The sequence below is a fragment of the Patagioenas fasciata genome, chromosome Z (genome assembly GCF_037038585.1).
Source record: "Patagioenas fasciata isolate bPatFas1 chromosome Z, bPatFas1.hap1, whole genome shotgun sequence".
In the NCBI taxonomy this organism is placed as follows: Eukaryota; Metazoa; Chordata; class Aves; order Columbiformes; family Columbidae; genus Patagioenas; species Patagioenas fasciata.
Window position 1 is genome coordinate 26,344,068 of NC_092560.1, and position 17,546 is coordinate 26,361,613.

A 17,546-nucleotide genomic window follows, 5' to 3' on the forward strand; every position below is an offset into this window, starting at 1 on the left:
ATTGAAAGTCCTAATCAAGCCAAATACTCACTTTTCAAAATAAAATGCAAAAGTATATTTTTTGGTCTTATTTTGTCATGAGCATGTAACAAATCCTTCGGCATTTCTGGAGATAATTTTTTTTCCATTCTTGGAAAAAAAAGGTGCTAATACAGAACAAGCATGGAAGTGGGTTTTGGCTCACAGTAAAGAATATTTCTCATAATGTTGAGAAGAAATCTCTAGTGAAGTATCTCTCTGCTGTAAGTATCATCTCCCTGTCGTGGAAACTAGCAGACAAAGACCTTCTACCTCTAAGATAAACTTTGTTGTTTTGGTTTTTTTCCCCCTACGTATCTCATAATACTCTGAAACCTGTGCAGGTGAAGAAGCAGACGACACATGGAAATACTTGCTAATAATAACTGTTGGCCAGAAGTTTCAACAGCAAGAGAGGCTAATATAAGAGTATTCAAAATCACTTGTTACTAATTGAAAGCAGTTAAAGCCTGTGTGTGTCTATTTTCCACACATAAAAGAGCAATACAAATGAATCAGACTAATGAATCTGGAATAAAACTGAAATAACTCATTAAAATATGAAAAAAATACGCAAACAATTTAAAATATGCTGATATAGGTACTTCTGTATTGTTATAACTACAATCATAATAGCGAGCCCATTGATAAGATGTTACTTCTTCTTTTAAGCATCATAATAACACCAGACCTTTCATTGCAAGTCAGTTGAACATCGGCTCCAAAGAGTCAATTATGAAAAGAGGCTTCTGGAAAACTTTGCCTGTGGCTGTATTTTGGTATGTAAATTATTTGGTTTGATTTTTTCAAAGGAACTGGGTGCTTCCAAATTCCGTCATTTTCATCTAAGATGCTAAACACTAATTTAAATGTCTAATTCTCAGCACACACATTGAAAAATATGACCAAATATTATCATTTGACTTTAATTTTTTATTCCATTTTTTTGCTAGATTTATGTGTTTTGTCTGCTGAGATATGCATAACTCTGTACAGAAGTGTGATAATTTGAATGGGACTGCCTGGAATAACAGGTCACTATTTGGGGAATCTTATCTGACAAAGAAACATAGTAATAAAGATGACTCTTCATTTAATAAAAATAGTCCAAAATAAATACGCTAAGCTAAGAACTATCATTTGCTATTGAAATACACATTTTTCTAGGGTGAATAGGCTGAAAATATGTTTCCAAGCCTATTTCAGAGAGGAATGTAGCAAAGCATAGGAAAACAAAAACACTGGTGCAAACTGCCTGAACAGCATGTTAATGTATATTGTTAACTAAAATAAACCTGCTACTAGCAGCAAATAAAACTGAATGCATGTTGAGTCTCCCAGTCTGGGTTTCATAAACATAAGAAATTAAAAGTTGATAAACTAACGGACCTTCAGGTAGAATTGCTGCCCATGCTGAATATACAAGGACCACTTTACCCTGACTGCAACTGGAAGGACAGAGGAAAAATTGCCTGTGCTCCATATTCCCTCATGAATGGTCCCAAGGCCTGAAAGTCTCTTTTGATTGCCCTTGGACTTTGTGTTGCAGTTTAATAGCCAACCACATTGCAGAGAGCTAATGAGTAATAGCCCAACTGCCATACCAGGCTAGGAAGTTTCCTAGGAACTAGGAATTGCTAGGAATGTTGGGATAGAAGAATGCCTATAAAAATAGAAGATATGTTCATATTATAGTAAGAATGCAACAAATCTTAACTTTTTGTACATGAAGATTCTTCAGTTATAGACTACGCAAAATAATGTAATTGCTATCTGACTATCTAACTGCTCAACTGTTTTTTTTTTTTCTGAAATTTCTCTTACCTCTGCTATGCTTTCACTCTAGATCTCCTAAGTACTCTATTCTCTTGTACTCCTTTCCATGTCGGCTTCTTTCACAACGTACCTTCCTTTCTCTCTTCGTAACAATATCCTTCCCAAAATGACTTTACCTTCTAGAAGGAAAAATTTGTAGACCTTCCACACCATATTTTGCATGTTCTCTCCTACCATTATGTCTGTGTTTTCTATCCATAACAAGAACTATCTGGAGGAGAAACAACCTTTACTGTGTTAGATGTGTCTCACAAAACATGATCATACGTTTTGTTGGTGTTTGGGCAGTACAACAGTGAATGAGTTACTCACAACACAGAAGCATACCTGTTTTGACTAAAGAACAAAGTTCTCTGTGTTTACCCAGTTTCATATGCCTCATGGAAATTTAACTGTAAATGAAAATTTTTAGCCTTAATGAAAATGTAGTGATAGGTTTGCTAGAGCAAAACAGAGTTTTACATGTGACATAGCTAAAAATGCACAAAAATGTGAGCTCAGTTTCCAATAAGTTTGCTTTTTCATAAGTTTAAAAAAAAAAAAAGCTTTTCTTTCCAAAAAGTTAGAATAAAAAAAATAAATCCTCTCTTCTCACCCTAGTAATCTCGAGATATTCCTGACATTCCATTATTTTTTCTTGGATGAGATATTAAACTTAACTAAGGACGAATTTACCAACATTAACTTAACTCAAAGAAATGAAAGATATTTCAGGAGGATGTGATGAAAACAAAAAAAAGAAAAATTACTGAGTTTTTCATGTTTGATTTCTTGTCTACAGAGACAAGAAAGCACTGATCTGCAATGCCACTTACCTCCACTTTCTGTGAAAGCACATCCTGCAAAAGAGAGACTCAAAATGGTTTAGAATTAAATCTCCATGTGTCAGCAGGTGTAGAAATAAAGTGAAGGTTCAGGAAAACAATGCCAAGTGGAAAGCAAATATTAATTGTGGAAATCAAACCATACTTCAGCACTGACAACTTCTTTTTCATCTTCCATGGCTTGTTTCGCAGTGTGGCAATTAGCTTCTTTTTTTCTTCTACCTCTTCTTTCAGCTTGGCCAGTTCCTCCTCTGTAATCATCTCCTCCTCAGAATCAGAATCAGATCTTCAAACAAAAGCAGGAACAAGAACTGTCACCAAAACTCAGAAAGGACAGAAGTTTTCACTGAAGCACATGATTGGTGTTAATTCTTGTTAACTTTGAGACCTAGATAAATGCCTTCACTGTTGCACGGAATGGAGGACACAGTTAACTTAGACTTGTTAGTAATTTTACTATGAAAGTTAAAGCTTGCACACAAAGTGCAGAGCCACAGCTGAACCAGCACTATACCCAGAGAATCCCATGAAGAGTGGGCAGCACTCTTGGAGAAGTATCTGACATGTGCTAACCAGCCTCCTAAGTATCAAACCCAAAATCACAACAAGCAAATGAGCCACTGTAACTACAGCCATAAAGATGAACTGGTCCACCCCACTTCAGTGTGACGCAGGAGAGAGAAGAGAACGAGACACCACAGCCACCGCAAAGACAAGCTTAAACACCAGAAGACAGTCCATCCACTGATCAAGGCAGTAACATTTCAGAGACAGGAATGATTCAAAGCTACGTGGCAGCAAGGCTGCGATGTGTTCTAGCACTCAGACTAAGCAGATGTAATAGTAATGGCATCTCCATATGTGCTCTGTTTGCAACTTGACCTTCTTATCCATGTACTGATTTGCAGTATCCTTGGAAAACATAGCTGATTAAGGCAACATCCACTTCCCTAAAACCTGCATAGATATCCTTTTCTTTGAGTAACCTTGTTTCTCAGATAATGGCATAAAGAAAATCATTAGCAACCAGTGTTTCCTCTTCTTATGTCAGCAAACAGGAAACTGATCAGCAGAAAACCATTAGACTCTGACTTCCTGCCCTAAACACCTGACAGTGACAACTACCACTAAGTGAACACTTAGTAAAAGCAGTTTTATGCATTGCTATGTGTTTCTTGTTGTGTTTTCCTTTGCTTTTTTTTTACTTCCTGTTTCGAATGTTTAAAAATCTACCACAGATATTTTAAAATGGTTTTCTAGGGCTTTTTCAGGGGGCACAGTTCATTCAGACTTTATCAAACATTATTTGGCTTATAATTCTACTTTCTGAGAGTTTGATATTCAAAATTTGACATCAGACCTGAACAATTCATTATTAAAGTCACCTAGCTGTATAGTTTCTATCCTCTGCATAAAAAAAATCTATAAACTTTTTCTTCTACTAAAACAGATGACATAAGTGTAGTTAAAGATTTGTGTAACATGAAGGTCAAAGAATCTATTTGTATGACATAAAGGATAAAAGAATTTATCAGTAAGAATTTTTATGAAAAGTTTCAAAACAAATAAAAGTGAAATTCTTTTTGCAATACAGCAAAATACAAATTTCTCATTCTCTTTAATTTTCATCTGTTCAAAAATTTCAGACATACAGCAGTTAAATTAGACAAGAAAAGAGGCTTTCATAGTTATCAGATGCCCTGCTATTAAAGACTCAAAAAGTTTCAAAAGATGGCCATGTTAGAAAGTTGAACCCATTAGCCATAAAATTTCAGACTTCATGTGATAAAAAACAGTGCCACAGAAAATTTAAATCTACAGAAAGAAAGACTGCTGCTAAACAGCAGACATATTTACTGTTACTCTAGTATTGTGAGAAGCAAGGGAAGAACTGCATGAAAGCTGAGGTCAAATGGTTGAATGTCAATAATTATATTTGGACATTTTATTTGGAGACATGATAATGAAAAAAAAAAAAAAAAAGAGTTGTGTCTTTAAGAAGAATAGAAGGATTAAAGGAGTCTCATTTTGAGAGAACTTTAAATTCTTAGTTGTTACAGTCAAGTACTTTGCATTTTATCAAGCAGACAGCAATGTGCTGAATATTGAGGATATCCTTTGACAGAAGTTTACGGGGTTAAGACTGCAGTGAGAGCAATGGGGAATATGATCAGTAGGTGCTAATGCAGTGAGCTCACTGAGGAAAGGAAGCTGAGAAGAACACAGATAATGTAGGGATACTATTGGCTGTTGTGCCCATTGCCCACTACTGCTTTATTTGTCTTTACAAATACATCTCATCTTTCATTTTTCACTTTCCTCTGGAACCAGAAAAATAATAAAAATTCCATATTTCTAAGAATCTTCAAGAAACCTGTATTTTTCAAAAGCGTTTACACTATACAGTCAAAATTTATATAGTTACAGAAGATTTTTCCTTCAGCTTGAGCAGTTGGACACTGTGAGATTCAATCCAGGAAGTCAAAATTCTGTCTTATACAACCAAAATTTTCAGCCTTTCATGAAAGGTTGTGATTATTACAATTGAAGGCCAGAAAGATTCAGTGTGACCTTCAGGCTAACACAGAACATAAAGCATTACTAAATAATTTCACTTTTACATCAGCTTTATACTCTTGAGTAATTCCATTCAAAATAATTTGATTTGCTCATACATAGACCTATACAGTGAAAACAGAAAATGCACAGGCTAGGCAGAATATAAGACTGAGAATTTGTAGTTCAAGTGACTGCATACAGTTTCTATCTCAGACAAATCAGTTGCAATTAGACAAGCCAGTAAAGAACAATCTAGGAATATCAAAGATCTTCACAGTGAGACTACAAGGAGTAATTTATCATTAATATTTTTGGGATGATGATTATGAACAGCGCAGAGCAGATTCTCCTCACACAATCAGCCGCATCAACAACCAATAGTATCAATAGCAGAAGATTCAAAACTCACCCAGAAATAACTCATTTTCCCATGGAATTTCCCTCTGAAATTTGCTACCATGGATTGACAGATATAAAAATAATCAGTTTAAAGAAAGCAGAAGAATCAACACGAGCTCATCTAGGATTCCTTTATGTGCTTTATGTAAAATAATTAGGGCATAAAGAGGTCTTCCTGATTTAGATGAAAAGTAGGATGAAAGAAGAGGGTAACAGCACGAGATTTGACTGACTTGTACTGTGACCTAATCAAAAAGAGCAGTGTTTTTAGAGCAAGCCCAATATTATCTTTCAGCAGAATAATATCACATTTAATTTTACTTTTCTTTTTGTTTATGAGAGTTTTTTTTTTCTTTCTCAACTCCTTATTTTACTTTCATCATGCTTTTTCAGGCTAAAATATCTTTGCAATTTAAAAACTGCACCAACAAGATGCACTTTTAAACAGTACACAGCATTTGTTGTGGCAGGTCTTCACGAACTTGCTGGACAGGCTGCATTTCTATACTGTTACTTCTCTGTCCTGAACGCTTGTAAATCCTTTATCTGAATCACAGCTGAACTAATCACCAGCTTATTTTCCTTTGTTCTTGCCTGATTTTTGTTTATCTTTTAAAAATCTTTGAAACTATGTTTACATTTATTACTCTGCTACCTTGTCTAGCTTGTCCCCCAAAAATCTAAAAATATGATGCTCTTAGGTGTTTTCCACAGCATCCTCAGTTTTCCCTCAGATGTTGTGTTTACTACTGCAGGAGCCAAGTCTGGATCCAGCTAGCCATTTCTAATTATTTAGTCCAAACATATGTATTTTACATTCAATTTTATATTTTCAATGGTCTTCCTTTAATTAACACTCAATAAATGTTTACAACAGAAGACAATAATGAGCAGAGGAACATGGATTGACACATTCAGGTCTGTTGCTATGTCAGTAGAGGGCGTTGCACAGAGAGTTGTAATTTGCAACACAGAGAAGAGCCAGCACAAAGATTTTAGGCATTCTCGTAGGGTCGGCAAATGAAGTAGAAGTATATTGAAGGGGATCATGAACAAATTAATACAACAACGTGTCTCACTGTATTTTTTTCTTTCCTTTGACTCTTGTAGTGCTCTCCAGTGATGCGTTTGGGAACACAAACGACTGTAGCAAGTACTGGATGGGGGAAAAGGGATATCTCTACCCCTCCATTGAGATAAGCATGCCTAGCTTCATATGCTCCATTATACACCATTCCCAGGCGTTGTTTTCTTTCAATAGCATGAGAAAGGACAGGGACAATGAAATTACAGGATGCCAGCAAAATCAAAAATAATTTTCAAAAGTGCTCTGAGTCAGTTGAGTCTTCCAAAGACTCCAGGTTGAATCAAATGCTTTGGAAAACTGAACAGTAATATTTCAGAGAGACTGAGTGGGAGAGAGGCTGGAAAATCCCATCTGAGTCTTTGCTTCTGGGTTTTTTAAATTTTGGCACTGATCTTTTATAAAAAGCTGTCTCAAACATGGCTGGGAAACAAAAATTCAGTCTTGTGAAGAGTGTCAAGACTTTGGTTCTCTCTTTGGGTTTTTGGAGGATTATCAGCTTAGTATTTGGGGGATTTTAGTTTTGGGGAAAGAAAAAGCAGAAGAGATCTCACATGTTATCACCTCACTCTGTCATTTGCTCCCCTCCCCAGTCACTTTTACTCTTCCACTCCATTTCTCCAGAGAGCTGTTCTCTGTTCCGGAGAATAATTTAGGATATTTAATTACAATTAGGGTGAGCCTGGCTTGAGTTCCTGTTCTATCTGACCAGATTGGTCCTAATCCTCAGAATATCAGCACTCCCAGAAGGGCCTGGCTAATCATTTTTCAAGGTCCTACTGTGAGCCTGTGGCAAACTCCTAAGTTCTTTCTACTGAAGTAGATATGGCTTTGTGGAAAGTTTCCATTTCCCTGAGCCAGCATTTTTACACTAAAGGAAAAAAAAAAAAAAATCTGTACAGCTCTAATTGGGCTGTAACAAGTAAGGGAGTCATAATGACCCTTAATATTTCAAAACTATAAATGAAAGCAAATTTTATGTAAGATGAGCATTGTTTTATATTTAAAAAATAAATAAATACTGAATTACCCAGATCCTGATTTCTTTTTGTCTTTTTTCTTCTTGTTGGCCTTCTCTTTTTTTCCTTTCTTATCAGGCTTTTTGTCTTGTTTCTTCTCACCTTTGCCTTTCCCACTTTTACCCTCTTTTTCATCTTCTTCTTCATCATCATCATCCTTGGATTTCTGATTTGCTTGGTTCTTCCTGGCTTTTGCAGGGTCTACATCAGAATCACTGCCCTCATTTCCAGGTGCTCTTCCCCGTCCTCTACGGTTTCTGTGCCTGCGATACCCAGTTCTTCTTGTTCCATCTTCATCATCCTCATCCTCCTCATCACCATGCCTGGTTCTCCCTCTAGCATGTCCCCTTCTGATTCTCGGTGTTGCTCTCTTCCCCACTTTATCCATGATAGAGAAAAAACAATAATAGAAAACATTAGCGAAGGCAGTATGTTAGAGGAAGGACTTTCATCCTCCATCGTTGACATAGATAATCAGAAAGCATCTGAGCGTGGACCCAGAGTAATCCACACTACTGACCTGTTCCTTTGACATTTTCTTCGTTCTCAGCTGCACTGCCTTCTTCATTGTCAACATCACTGTCATCTGTGGAATGAAAATAAAGGCCAGTGCAAGTGAAGTGTGGACCAGTCATTGGGAATGTGGGGTTCTAAGAAATTCTTGGCAATTACTGCATTGTGCTCCCTAACACCATTTCACAAACACAGTTTTTTGGAACATGTCAAAAGTTTCTGAGAAATAAGATGAAGACAGAAAAAATAGTTACACATTCCTTCAGCACTCAAATAAGTAAGCCCTAAACTGATGCTGTGAAGAACTCCCTTTCATGGAAGAAATATGTAAAACAGGAGGACCCTCAGAAAACAAACATAATAGCAATATCACACAATTTGGGGAAAATAACAAGGAAGATTAAAATGCTTCTCAGGCAATTTTCAGAGATCTTTTTAAACATATGAAAGATAGGCACTAGATGAGATTAAAGAAGATTAAAAGAATCATTTTCTGATTTGAAGGGCTGGGGGCATGAAGCTTCACAGCTGCAGCATGGCTGCAGAGAGCAGTCCCAGAAGAAAGAAGAGACTTACTTTACGTTCCTGCAATCAAATCTCTAAGCAAAGTGACAAAAGTTGACCCAGCTTGCTTGTATGCTGTACCACAGTCCTCATCTACGAGTCAGAAGATGATAAAAACATCGGAGATTCTAAGAGAGAGAGCTTATTTACACAAGCAAGTAGTATTTCTGCTCAGAAACATCTTTGTTTTGAGGGAGATCTGTTGCTTAAGCTTTTCAGTCTCAATAAGTTCAATAGGAAAAGCTGTCTCTGCTACCCATCAGTAACCAGGAAAGCATCCAATTCATTTGCCTGATACACTTTGAAACTGGCATCATGCATATAAAGAGAAGAAATAAAATACCCCTCTCATGCACATTATATCCATCATAATATTTAATGAATATGCTCTCTGCAAATATTGGTACAAATATACTATTGAACAGGTTACTCCTGAAACTGCTAGTGGCATTCACCAGTAACATTTTTGTCAGAAGCAACCCAACTAATACCTGCAAAGCCAGGAGCTATTAGGCTCTCTAGTGGTACCTCTGATCTTGTATATGTAGGACAGTACTTAAGACACAACAGTGAAATACATAGAAATACATAGTACCAGGAGATTAATGAGAAGACTAAAAAATATTACCATGAATAGAAATAGGCAGCTGTCATTCTGCTCCAACATATCATGTAAGTTCCAGATGTATGTTGTCTAATTCCTCCTCCATACAGACAGGACAGGTGACATCATGATCATGTCATATTTGGATTTTTCAGGCAAGAAGAAACTACATTTTTCTTCCTTTTCATTCATCTGTAATACTTTTGAATTTTTCTTTATATTGTCTTACTCTACCCATTCACTAGTACCCTAGCCACTACTGATTCATCGAAAATTTATACACAAATTGATTTATCTAGAGACTACTGTAGCAACTATCAGACACAACATCTTCGCTTTATCTAGTGTCAAAGAAAAGTAGAAAAATATGTAATGCTGCAAACAAGAGGGAAGCTGGGGTCATTTCACTTTGTGCAGTAACAGACAGAGGGCTATAATCCAGAATTTGACCAGCATTTTAAAACCGAAATATATGTAGAGAGTCCCTCCATTTCATTGTAATTACTTTTTCTAGCATTTCCACAGCATCTGCACAATAATTTTTTAAGACTATGCAAAAATGTTATAATTTAATATCACCAGTGGAATGTGAAAATAAGCACTCCTTTGTTCTGTTTGGACATACGCCTTCTGCTGCTGACAGTAACAGGATCTGCATTTGAGAAAGATCATTATGTTGCTATTGAAATCTTGCAAAGATGAAGCCAGATGCTTCTAAAGAGATACTTTTCATGCAACAATAGGGCAGGGTCTTGCATTGCAACTAATGCTTTTGCTGATCTCCTCCAGCCAAGTAGAAATTCCCAGGGAAGTACTTCAATAGTACAAGATTGACCTCGCTGCAAATTGTGATAAGTGCATACAACAAGTAAACATTTAGAGGTTTATCGTATACACTGGAACATTGTATTACAAATGAAAGTGTATCATGCTCAAGTTGACATCAGGTATATATAATAATAGAAGTGACAGTCGACTAAGCAACACAAAAGCTTAGGTGGGGCAGGAGGTAGCTGTTGGTTTTAATTAATTCTGATAGTATAAATGTAACAAACATCTTAGTCAGAATCCAGCATTTCAGGTAAAAGAGTGTTCAACTAATTAATAAAGTTTTTAAATAAATTAAGCAAAAACGTAAAATCAAACAAACGCCTAGAAAAAATGACCAGTGATTACACAGAAGGATGTAGCTCGAAGATTAGTGGTTACTACAGACATTCCCAACAAGGACAAGTGCAGCCTTAAAAGTTATTTCTGCAAAAATTTAAAATTATACTTCCTAACTGAACTTCAAAACATTTCTGACTCCACAGCCCCATGCTCACAGAGAGATGAAACCTGTTTTTATGAAGAATGTTAGAGGGTTGTCCTTCTAATTCTGATGTATCCACAGAATAAAAGATCTCTCTGAGGTCTTGGGATACGATGCAGAAAACATTGTATTAATATTTATTTTTCAGAGAAGCTGGAAACTAAGGACAACACTCTAACCCTCCAACTACCTCACGCTTTACATCATGAGCTGTGTCACTAGCATTAAAAATGGAGCTCAGGGTAGAAGTAAAAGCTATTCAACTGTGTCAACTGTGACAGCAGTTTGTAATGCCTATGAGGATAAGAATCACTGAGGGTAGGGAAGAAGGAGCTTTAGTACCCCGAAGGTCTGTCCCGAATAGTGCGTATCCATGTGTTCTTACAAGATACACAGCCACCCCACATCACATCCACATTACAGCTAGCTCTGGAGACTTGTAATTCAGACAAGCTGTATGAATAATCGTCTTTTTGTATTTGAGGCTTCCACATCTGTCATTAAAAGACCTATGTTGCTTGTTGATTGGGTATTTGAGCAATAAGAGTCATAAGTAATAATTTCTGTACTTAACATTATTATTATTATTATTATTAAAAAGCTATTTCAGGCCATTAACTCTGTAATACTTACCAAAGAGGAAAGCAAGAGGCTTGGCAGCTCATAACTTAGTACTTCAGCTGTTTGTGGCAAACCCTGTCTTACTGAACTATGGGAGAAGCATTTCAATGATAAACAAATTACATTTCATGGTGACAGTAAATCTAAATGCAGTTTAATACTAAAATTAAATGTTCTTCTATAAACCACAACATAGAGAAACATTAGAGTGCATTCTCCAAGCACTACGTTATCATCCTATAGAAAAACTTAAGAGTATTTTTTATGCTCATTTTTTTTTAAAATAGAAATGTATAGTCTTCGATGCAGAAACAAAATCATCACTATATGGGGTACTTTTACGTCTATATACTTGTCTTCTGCTTTTTTAAACAGATCTTCATCTGATCCCACTTATCAAAAGTACAATCAATCTTCCACCAAAGCCAACTAAGTGTCACTAAAGCGCTGTCTATAATTACTCATTGTTCCAGGAAAGGGTTGATAGGACCTCATTACTTCACAGTATTAATATTCATAGGACTAATATCTGCTTATTAGGCTTTGAGTCAGCTAACTTGAATTTACATAACCCAGAGTAAACCATTGTAGCTGTTACATCTTCCAGGATGCATTATCCTGCCTTAATGACACATCCATTATTAGGTATATTTGGAGCTATAGTCCGTAATTCCTTATGCTTTAGGAAACCAGATCATTCTTTATTTTTTTTTTTTCCCCCACAGTAGTTTAAGGGAAACTTTCTCGTCTTTCTAAACTAAGGGCAGGGAAAGTGTAATATGAGTAAGCTATCATTTTACTTAAAGTCTTATTTATGTTTTAGACTATGGATACAAATAAGCAGCAAGATTAAAGGAGAAAGTCCTGAATATAGGCTCAGATTAACCTGCAAGTCAAAGACTGCAGTGAAGACAGAACATCAGACAGCTCAAGAGAGAGCTCAAAATGTTGACATGTTGTCTGGTGAGGAAATTAAGGACAGAAAAAATGTATAAAATCATAGGACTCTACTATATGACATGTCTGTTTAGTAGATTGTGGGAGCTGTTGTACCCTTACCTTATCTTCCAAAGTTATTTGTACACCACTTGCCACATGGTACTGCCTAGATTTCATGTTTTGGGGATTTTTAAAAAATTGTTTTATACTGACAAGTTTCCTTGATTTTTCACTGTGAGTGGGATAATGACTCTTGGAATTACTCCATAAAATATGGCCCACTGTTGTGATATCACTGCTCACATTATTGCTATGTAAAACTGACTACTCCTAAGCAGTTCTACTGGCATCATAAAAACGTTCCACGGTACATAAAGTAACCTGCAATTCAATAAATACTGTTAGACTTTTGGTATATGTTATAAAACAAATTTCTACCTTATTTATTAATTACCAAGCCGATGAAATGGATCATTTGCAGGTAGAGCCTCACAAGCAATTATTATCTTTTCGTCCAATGATCTAAAATCAAAATCACAAACCAAAAAAAACTCCTGTCCAGTAATAGTTTTAAATTTATGAAGTAAAACAATAATTCCTGTTCAGTTATGCTACCATGAGTATACTGCTTATTTTTCTGCACCTGAATTGGCCAGGTAGTAGACACTAAAGTAAGCAGAATATTTACACTACGATTTATAAAGCCACTAGTGTCTCAGGAGACTTATTAGTCTTCATGTCCTTGCTGTGGTCTGCAGACTTCTACACATAATGAGTTCACAGAAGTTGCCAGAGGGGCAGTAAGTTTTCACTCTCTTCAGATTGCCACTAAGAAGAATTTGGTCAACTAATGGTAGCCCAGTGAACATTTAAAAATCACATATGATGATCACAGGGAATAAATGGAATTAATTCAATTCACATCCATAAATTGCTCATTTGTTTTCTACTGGAAAAATTACAAATGTTTTACCAAAATGACAAGACTAAGCTTGTATAGATCAAGTTGGCACTGTGGCTGGCATCAGGCACATCGTTTGATTACGCTCTCCTCTTTCCAGTTTTCTTCTGATCTGTATTTACACACCACAAGGTTTTAGTGTTGTCACTCAGTTTCTGACTCAGGATGTCTCTTAGGCAAAGTTCCCTTTCAGGGATAAATAGGTTTATTGCACAATTTTAGTGCAAAAATTTTAGGTCAAATCTAATTTTACTATTATAAAACCTACAAAAGGCAGAGGAGGAAGATAATTCAGTGAGAAACCCCTCAGTATTTCACTCTTTTCAGGAAAGCATGGATATATGTTTGCAGGCCACTGTGTCATATACTATCTCTGTGAATATACCTGTATTACCCTACCTACACCAGACAAAGACCTAACCATGTAACTCTTTGTCTTACCCAAGACTAGAGATCTGACAAGCTTGCAGGACACAGTGGTTACTGCAATAAAACAAGGAGAATACGTATTTGTATTGCTTCTTCATCACATGGTTGGGTTGATGGCAGACAATTTTCCATTTACATTGCAGTCTTCAGTGCAAGAATTAGGATCAGAATATTAAGTGTCCAATATATTATGGGAAGTGTGAGACTGCAGTAAATCATAGCAATCTGACCTTTCCAGGTTCTGAAACGTTATTTGCTTAGCTTACTATAATTCATTCATAGTACTGTTAACACAGGAAGAACACGTTAACATGGAAAAAATAGTTTATATTCAAGTTACAAATTTAGCAGTTCTAGTGGATCTGAAGTCAATTGTGTTTTTCACTATCTCATAAGAAGACAACTCTTTAAAGGTTGATACCTGGAGCTGACCAGCTCACCACCTTTTGCTGTTTTTAGAGAACAGGCACTTCCCATCTGATCCTTTTTAAATACCCACTCTGAAGATTTGTTCCCTAAGTCTTCTTTTCCTGTATGAGAAGCACAAAACAATGAATTCACATTCGTGAACATAGTGTAATGAACCATACATCTCCTACTATCATAGGTATTACAGAAGACTTATTACAAAACAAGAAAAATGGCCAAATCAGGGTTTCACTAGAGCTAAAGGTATCAGAAGGTAAAAATGTATGGCCCTAGACCTCATTATTTTCCATTGTTGTTGTGGTCCATTCTTTGCAAGAATACTTGTCAAGACAGTCAGCAATGATGAGGAAAAATGTCCTGTAAAGAAACTGCAACTAGATTAACGCCTGAGCTGTGCTGACTAGCTCCAGCTCTCAGCCCATTTTAAGTCAAAAGTGGACTCAGAACCGCATTCTGAGAGTAGCTCGTGTTACTTATAGCGGAACTCCAGCTTTCTAAGTCCTCTTAAATCAAGACTGAGTCTTGAATTTACTCACACAATCTCATCTTCAAATATATTAATAACTGTCATTAAGTTAATTAAATTTTATTATATATTATGTACAGGATAATTTTTTGTGCAATGTGTGTCAAAGAGTGATCATGATTCTACAACCTAAAGATCTCAACCTTCTCCAATTAACAGATGTGTGGGTTTTGTTCACTGTGGGAATGCACACCTCTGTCCTTTGAATGAATAAGTTATTGAATCAAAAGGTAAGTCAATTCAGCCAGATACCTACAAGTAGAAGGCAGATATTTAAAGTAAACTTAGATCCTTGATATTAAAAGAATTTGTTCATTAGAAATAATTTTTAAAATGTGTATATTCTATGGACAGGCCCATTTTATTTTTTGTTCAGATAAAAAGTCTGCGGAAACTAGTACGTTTCTTATGCTACATTAATATCTATTCTTCACCCATGTTACAATGAGCTCCATTACCATGTACTGCTTGAAAATTAAATTGGTCAGTAATGGGGTTTGTAGAAAAAAATGGAGGAAAAAACAACGAAGGTGCTCAGACAATAAAAGGAAACAAAATAGGATGAACTCTTAAAATCAGCTATATGTTCTAGCCTGCTGAAATGTTAGGTAGTCCCTTCTGATGTTTTCTATGGAAGCAGATCCCATTTTATTACTACTGCACATTATAAATGTGGATTAAAAATATGGAAAACACTGTTTAGTAGTACCAGCCCTGGTACTCAGTGAGACCTAATGAATTCATTCAGAAGCTGGTCTAAAATAAGGTTCCTGGCAGTTCTCTTCCATGCTGAAGAGCAGAAATGTCATGCCTGTTCCATAGAAAAGGATACATATGTTGGAAAGACTAGCCCATGAGAACTAAAAGTATTTCCCATACCAAAGAGTTGCTTTGCACTTTGCCAGAATAAGCTGTTAGGCACTATCATCCTACAAAAACATTTCTTACATCACAAAGAGTGCATTATGAGCATAGAAGTATTGTTAATCTTACTATGAAAAATGTTTGACATTTTGTATCAAATACTGAAAGCAATAAGAACGCATTGCTTTTGTGTAGTTTAGAGAAGTCACACAATATCCTTGTTTTATTAATCTTTCCTATAAACTGCCTATAAATATAAGACAAGTAACAGGGCTGTGGTTGTACTCTTGATTTATGAACCAATGGAAAGCCACACTGCCATGCTGCAACTAACCAACTAACAGAGCAAAGCTGCTTTCAAAAGCCAAGTAAAATACATTTCCGATCAAAAGCTAATGAATTGTGACAAAGGACAGTTTGTATTCGAAAGAACAAGAAGAAAACAAAACTTGCACACTGTTGAGCTACATGCAGAAAATGGATACATGCTTAAGATGCATAATTCTAGTTGTAATTACCGTTTCCTTCAACGGTGGTTGGCTTTTCACGTTGAGGCATCGTGACTGTATTTCACAGGGCTTGTCCACCTGCTTCCTATATTAGAGATTGTCTGAAGGCTGAAGAGTTCAAGATGAAGTGCACATCAGCATCGTCCTGTCTGTTGTCTGTCACTGAACGGATGGTGCTGGTGAAGTTTCACAGCCTGAAATATAAGAAGATACTAATTTCCTAAGTGATTAATCTTTCATGAATGTTTACTTTACTACTTAGGTTTGGCATGCTAGGGTCAAAAGAATAGAAGAAGTTGTTAACCTTCTTTATTATCATTACTGAAAAAAAAATAAAAACTCTCCTGCACTATACTGACTTACGATTAACACTAACATCTAAAGGATTAAGCGCCTTACTGAGCGAGGATATTGCACATTGTCCACACAGACACGCTTTGATGCTGTATGCAAGTCTACACTTCAGCATGCAGAGGACGTTACATGGATTTTTTTTTTCTCACAAAAGACAACTTTACTTTAGACATACTTAAATTGTGTAGTTTTAACAGTCTGACACAGATTTAAAACCTCTGAAGGCAAAAAGAGACAGATGCTGATGTACCTGCTGGTTTATATTTGCATGACCTTGAAGTTCTGTTAAGACTCCTTGCTTCTATCTTTATGCAGATATTACATTTTAAGTTTACCAGTTTTACCCTGATTCACCTTGTATCTACAACACAAGACAAGCTTAATGGCACAACAAAGCAAAAAATTAATTAACAAGACAGGTCAGGCTGTTACGTAAAAGATTTGAAACAGCTTGTTATAAATAAAATGACATGTTACAAATAAAACAATACAAGATACAATTATCGATCTGTATTTAACTAGGTGATTTCTTCAGAGCTTCCTCAGTATTCCTCCGCTGGAGTTCTTTCAATATGACACAGCTTGAAAGAACAGTAAGCATCTGCAAAACACCCCACATTCTCAGATCTTCTTGAGTGGTTTCTGGATCCTCCTATCACATCACAGTGAAAGCCATTTGTTTTTCTTTGGAGCTGTTGTTCAAATGCCTGAAGGAAGTTCATCTGGAAGTTTATCCAGTGATGCTGTCTAGCTTACCTATTAAATTTCAAATTTTAGCAATGAAGTTGTTTGTACTTGAAATTCAGTTTGCAGACAAAATGCATTCAGGTATTTAGTCCTATTTTCTATGTTTTAAATATTCCCAGAGAGATTAAGTCTACACATAAAATTAAAAGAGGACTTACACCTTTGTCTAAAAAACGTGTTTCTGAAAAATTATTATTTCTTTTACTGCATTCTCATATTAGTCATCATATTACATCCTGGCTCCTGTGTTTTTATATCCTTGGGAAAGACTTCTAATGCAAAAGAAAAATGCAAGAAAACATTCAAATAATCTCTGAAAATCCATAGTTACACCAAGTGTAATAAGTCATGGTTTTAAGAACTCCGAGAAAAAAAAAAAAAAAAAAAGAAAAGAAAAAGAAAAAAAATACTCATGTTCTAAAGATTCAGTTAGTA

At 35.9% G+C, this 17,546-nt stretch overlaps 1 protein-coding gene across 1 annotated transcript in view; it reads right to left on the reverse strand.

Annotated features, from left to right (window-relative positions):
* Nucleotides 1-16,059, reverse strand: part of TMC1 (transmembrane channel like 1) — a 59,775-nt gene extending 43,716 nt beyond the window's left edge. Inside the window, exons 1-4 of the mRNA XM_065861370.1 lie at nt 16,020-16,059; nt 8,262-8,325; nt 7,751-8,125; nt 2,824-2,964 (exon numbers count right to left, since the gene is read on the reverse strand). Of these exons, the coding sequence (XP_065717442.1) occupies nt 2,824-2,964; nt 7,751-8,125; nt 8,262-8,325; nt 16,020-16,059 (620 nt within the window). The remainder of the gene's footprint in view (nt 1-2,823; nt 2,965-7,750; nt 8,126-8,261; nt 8,326-16,019) is intronic.
* Between the last annotated feature and the right edge of the window lie 1,487 nt (nt 16,060-17,546).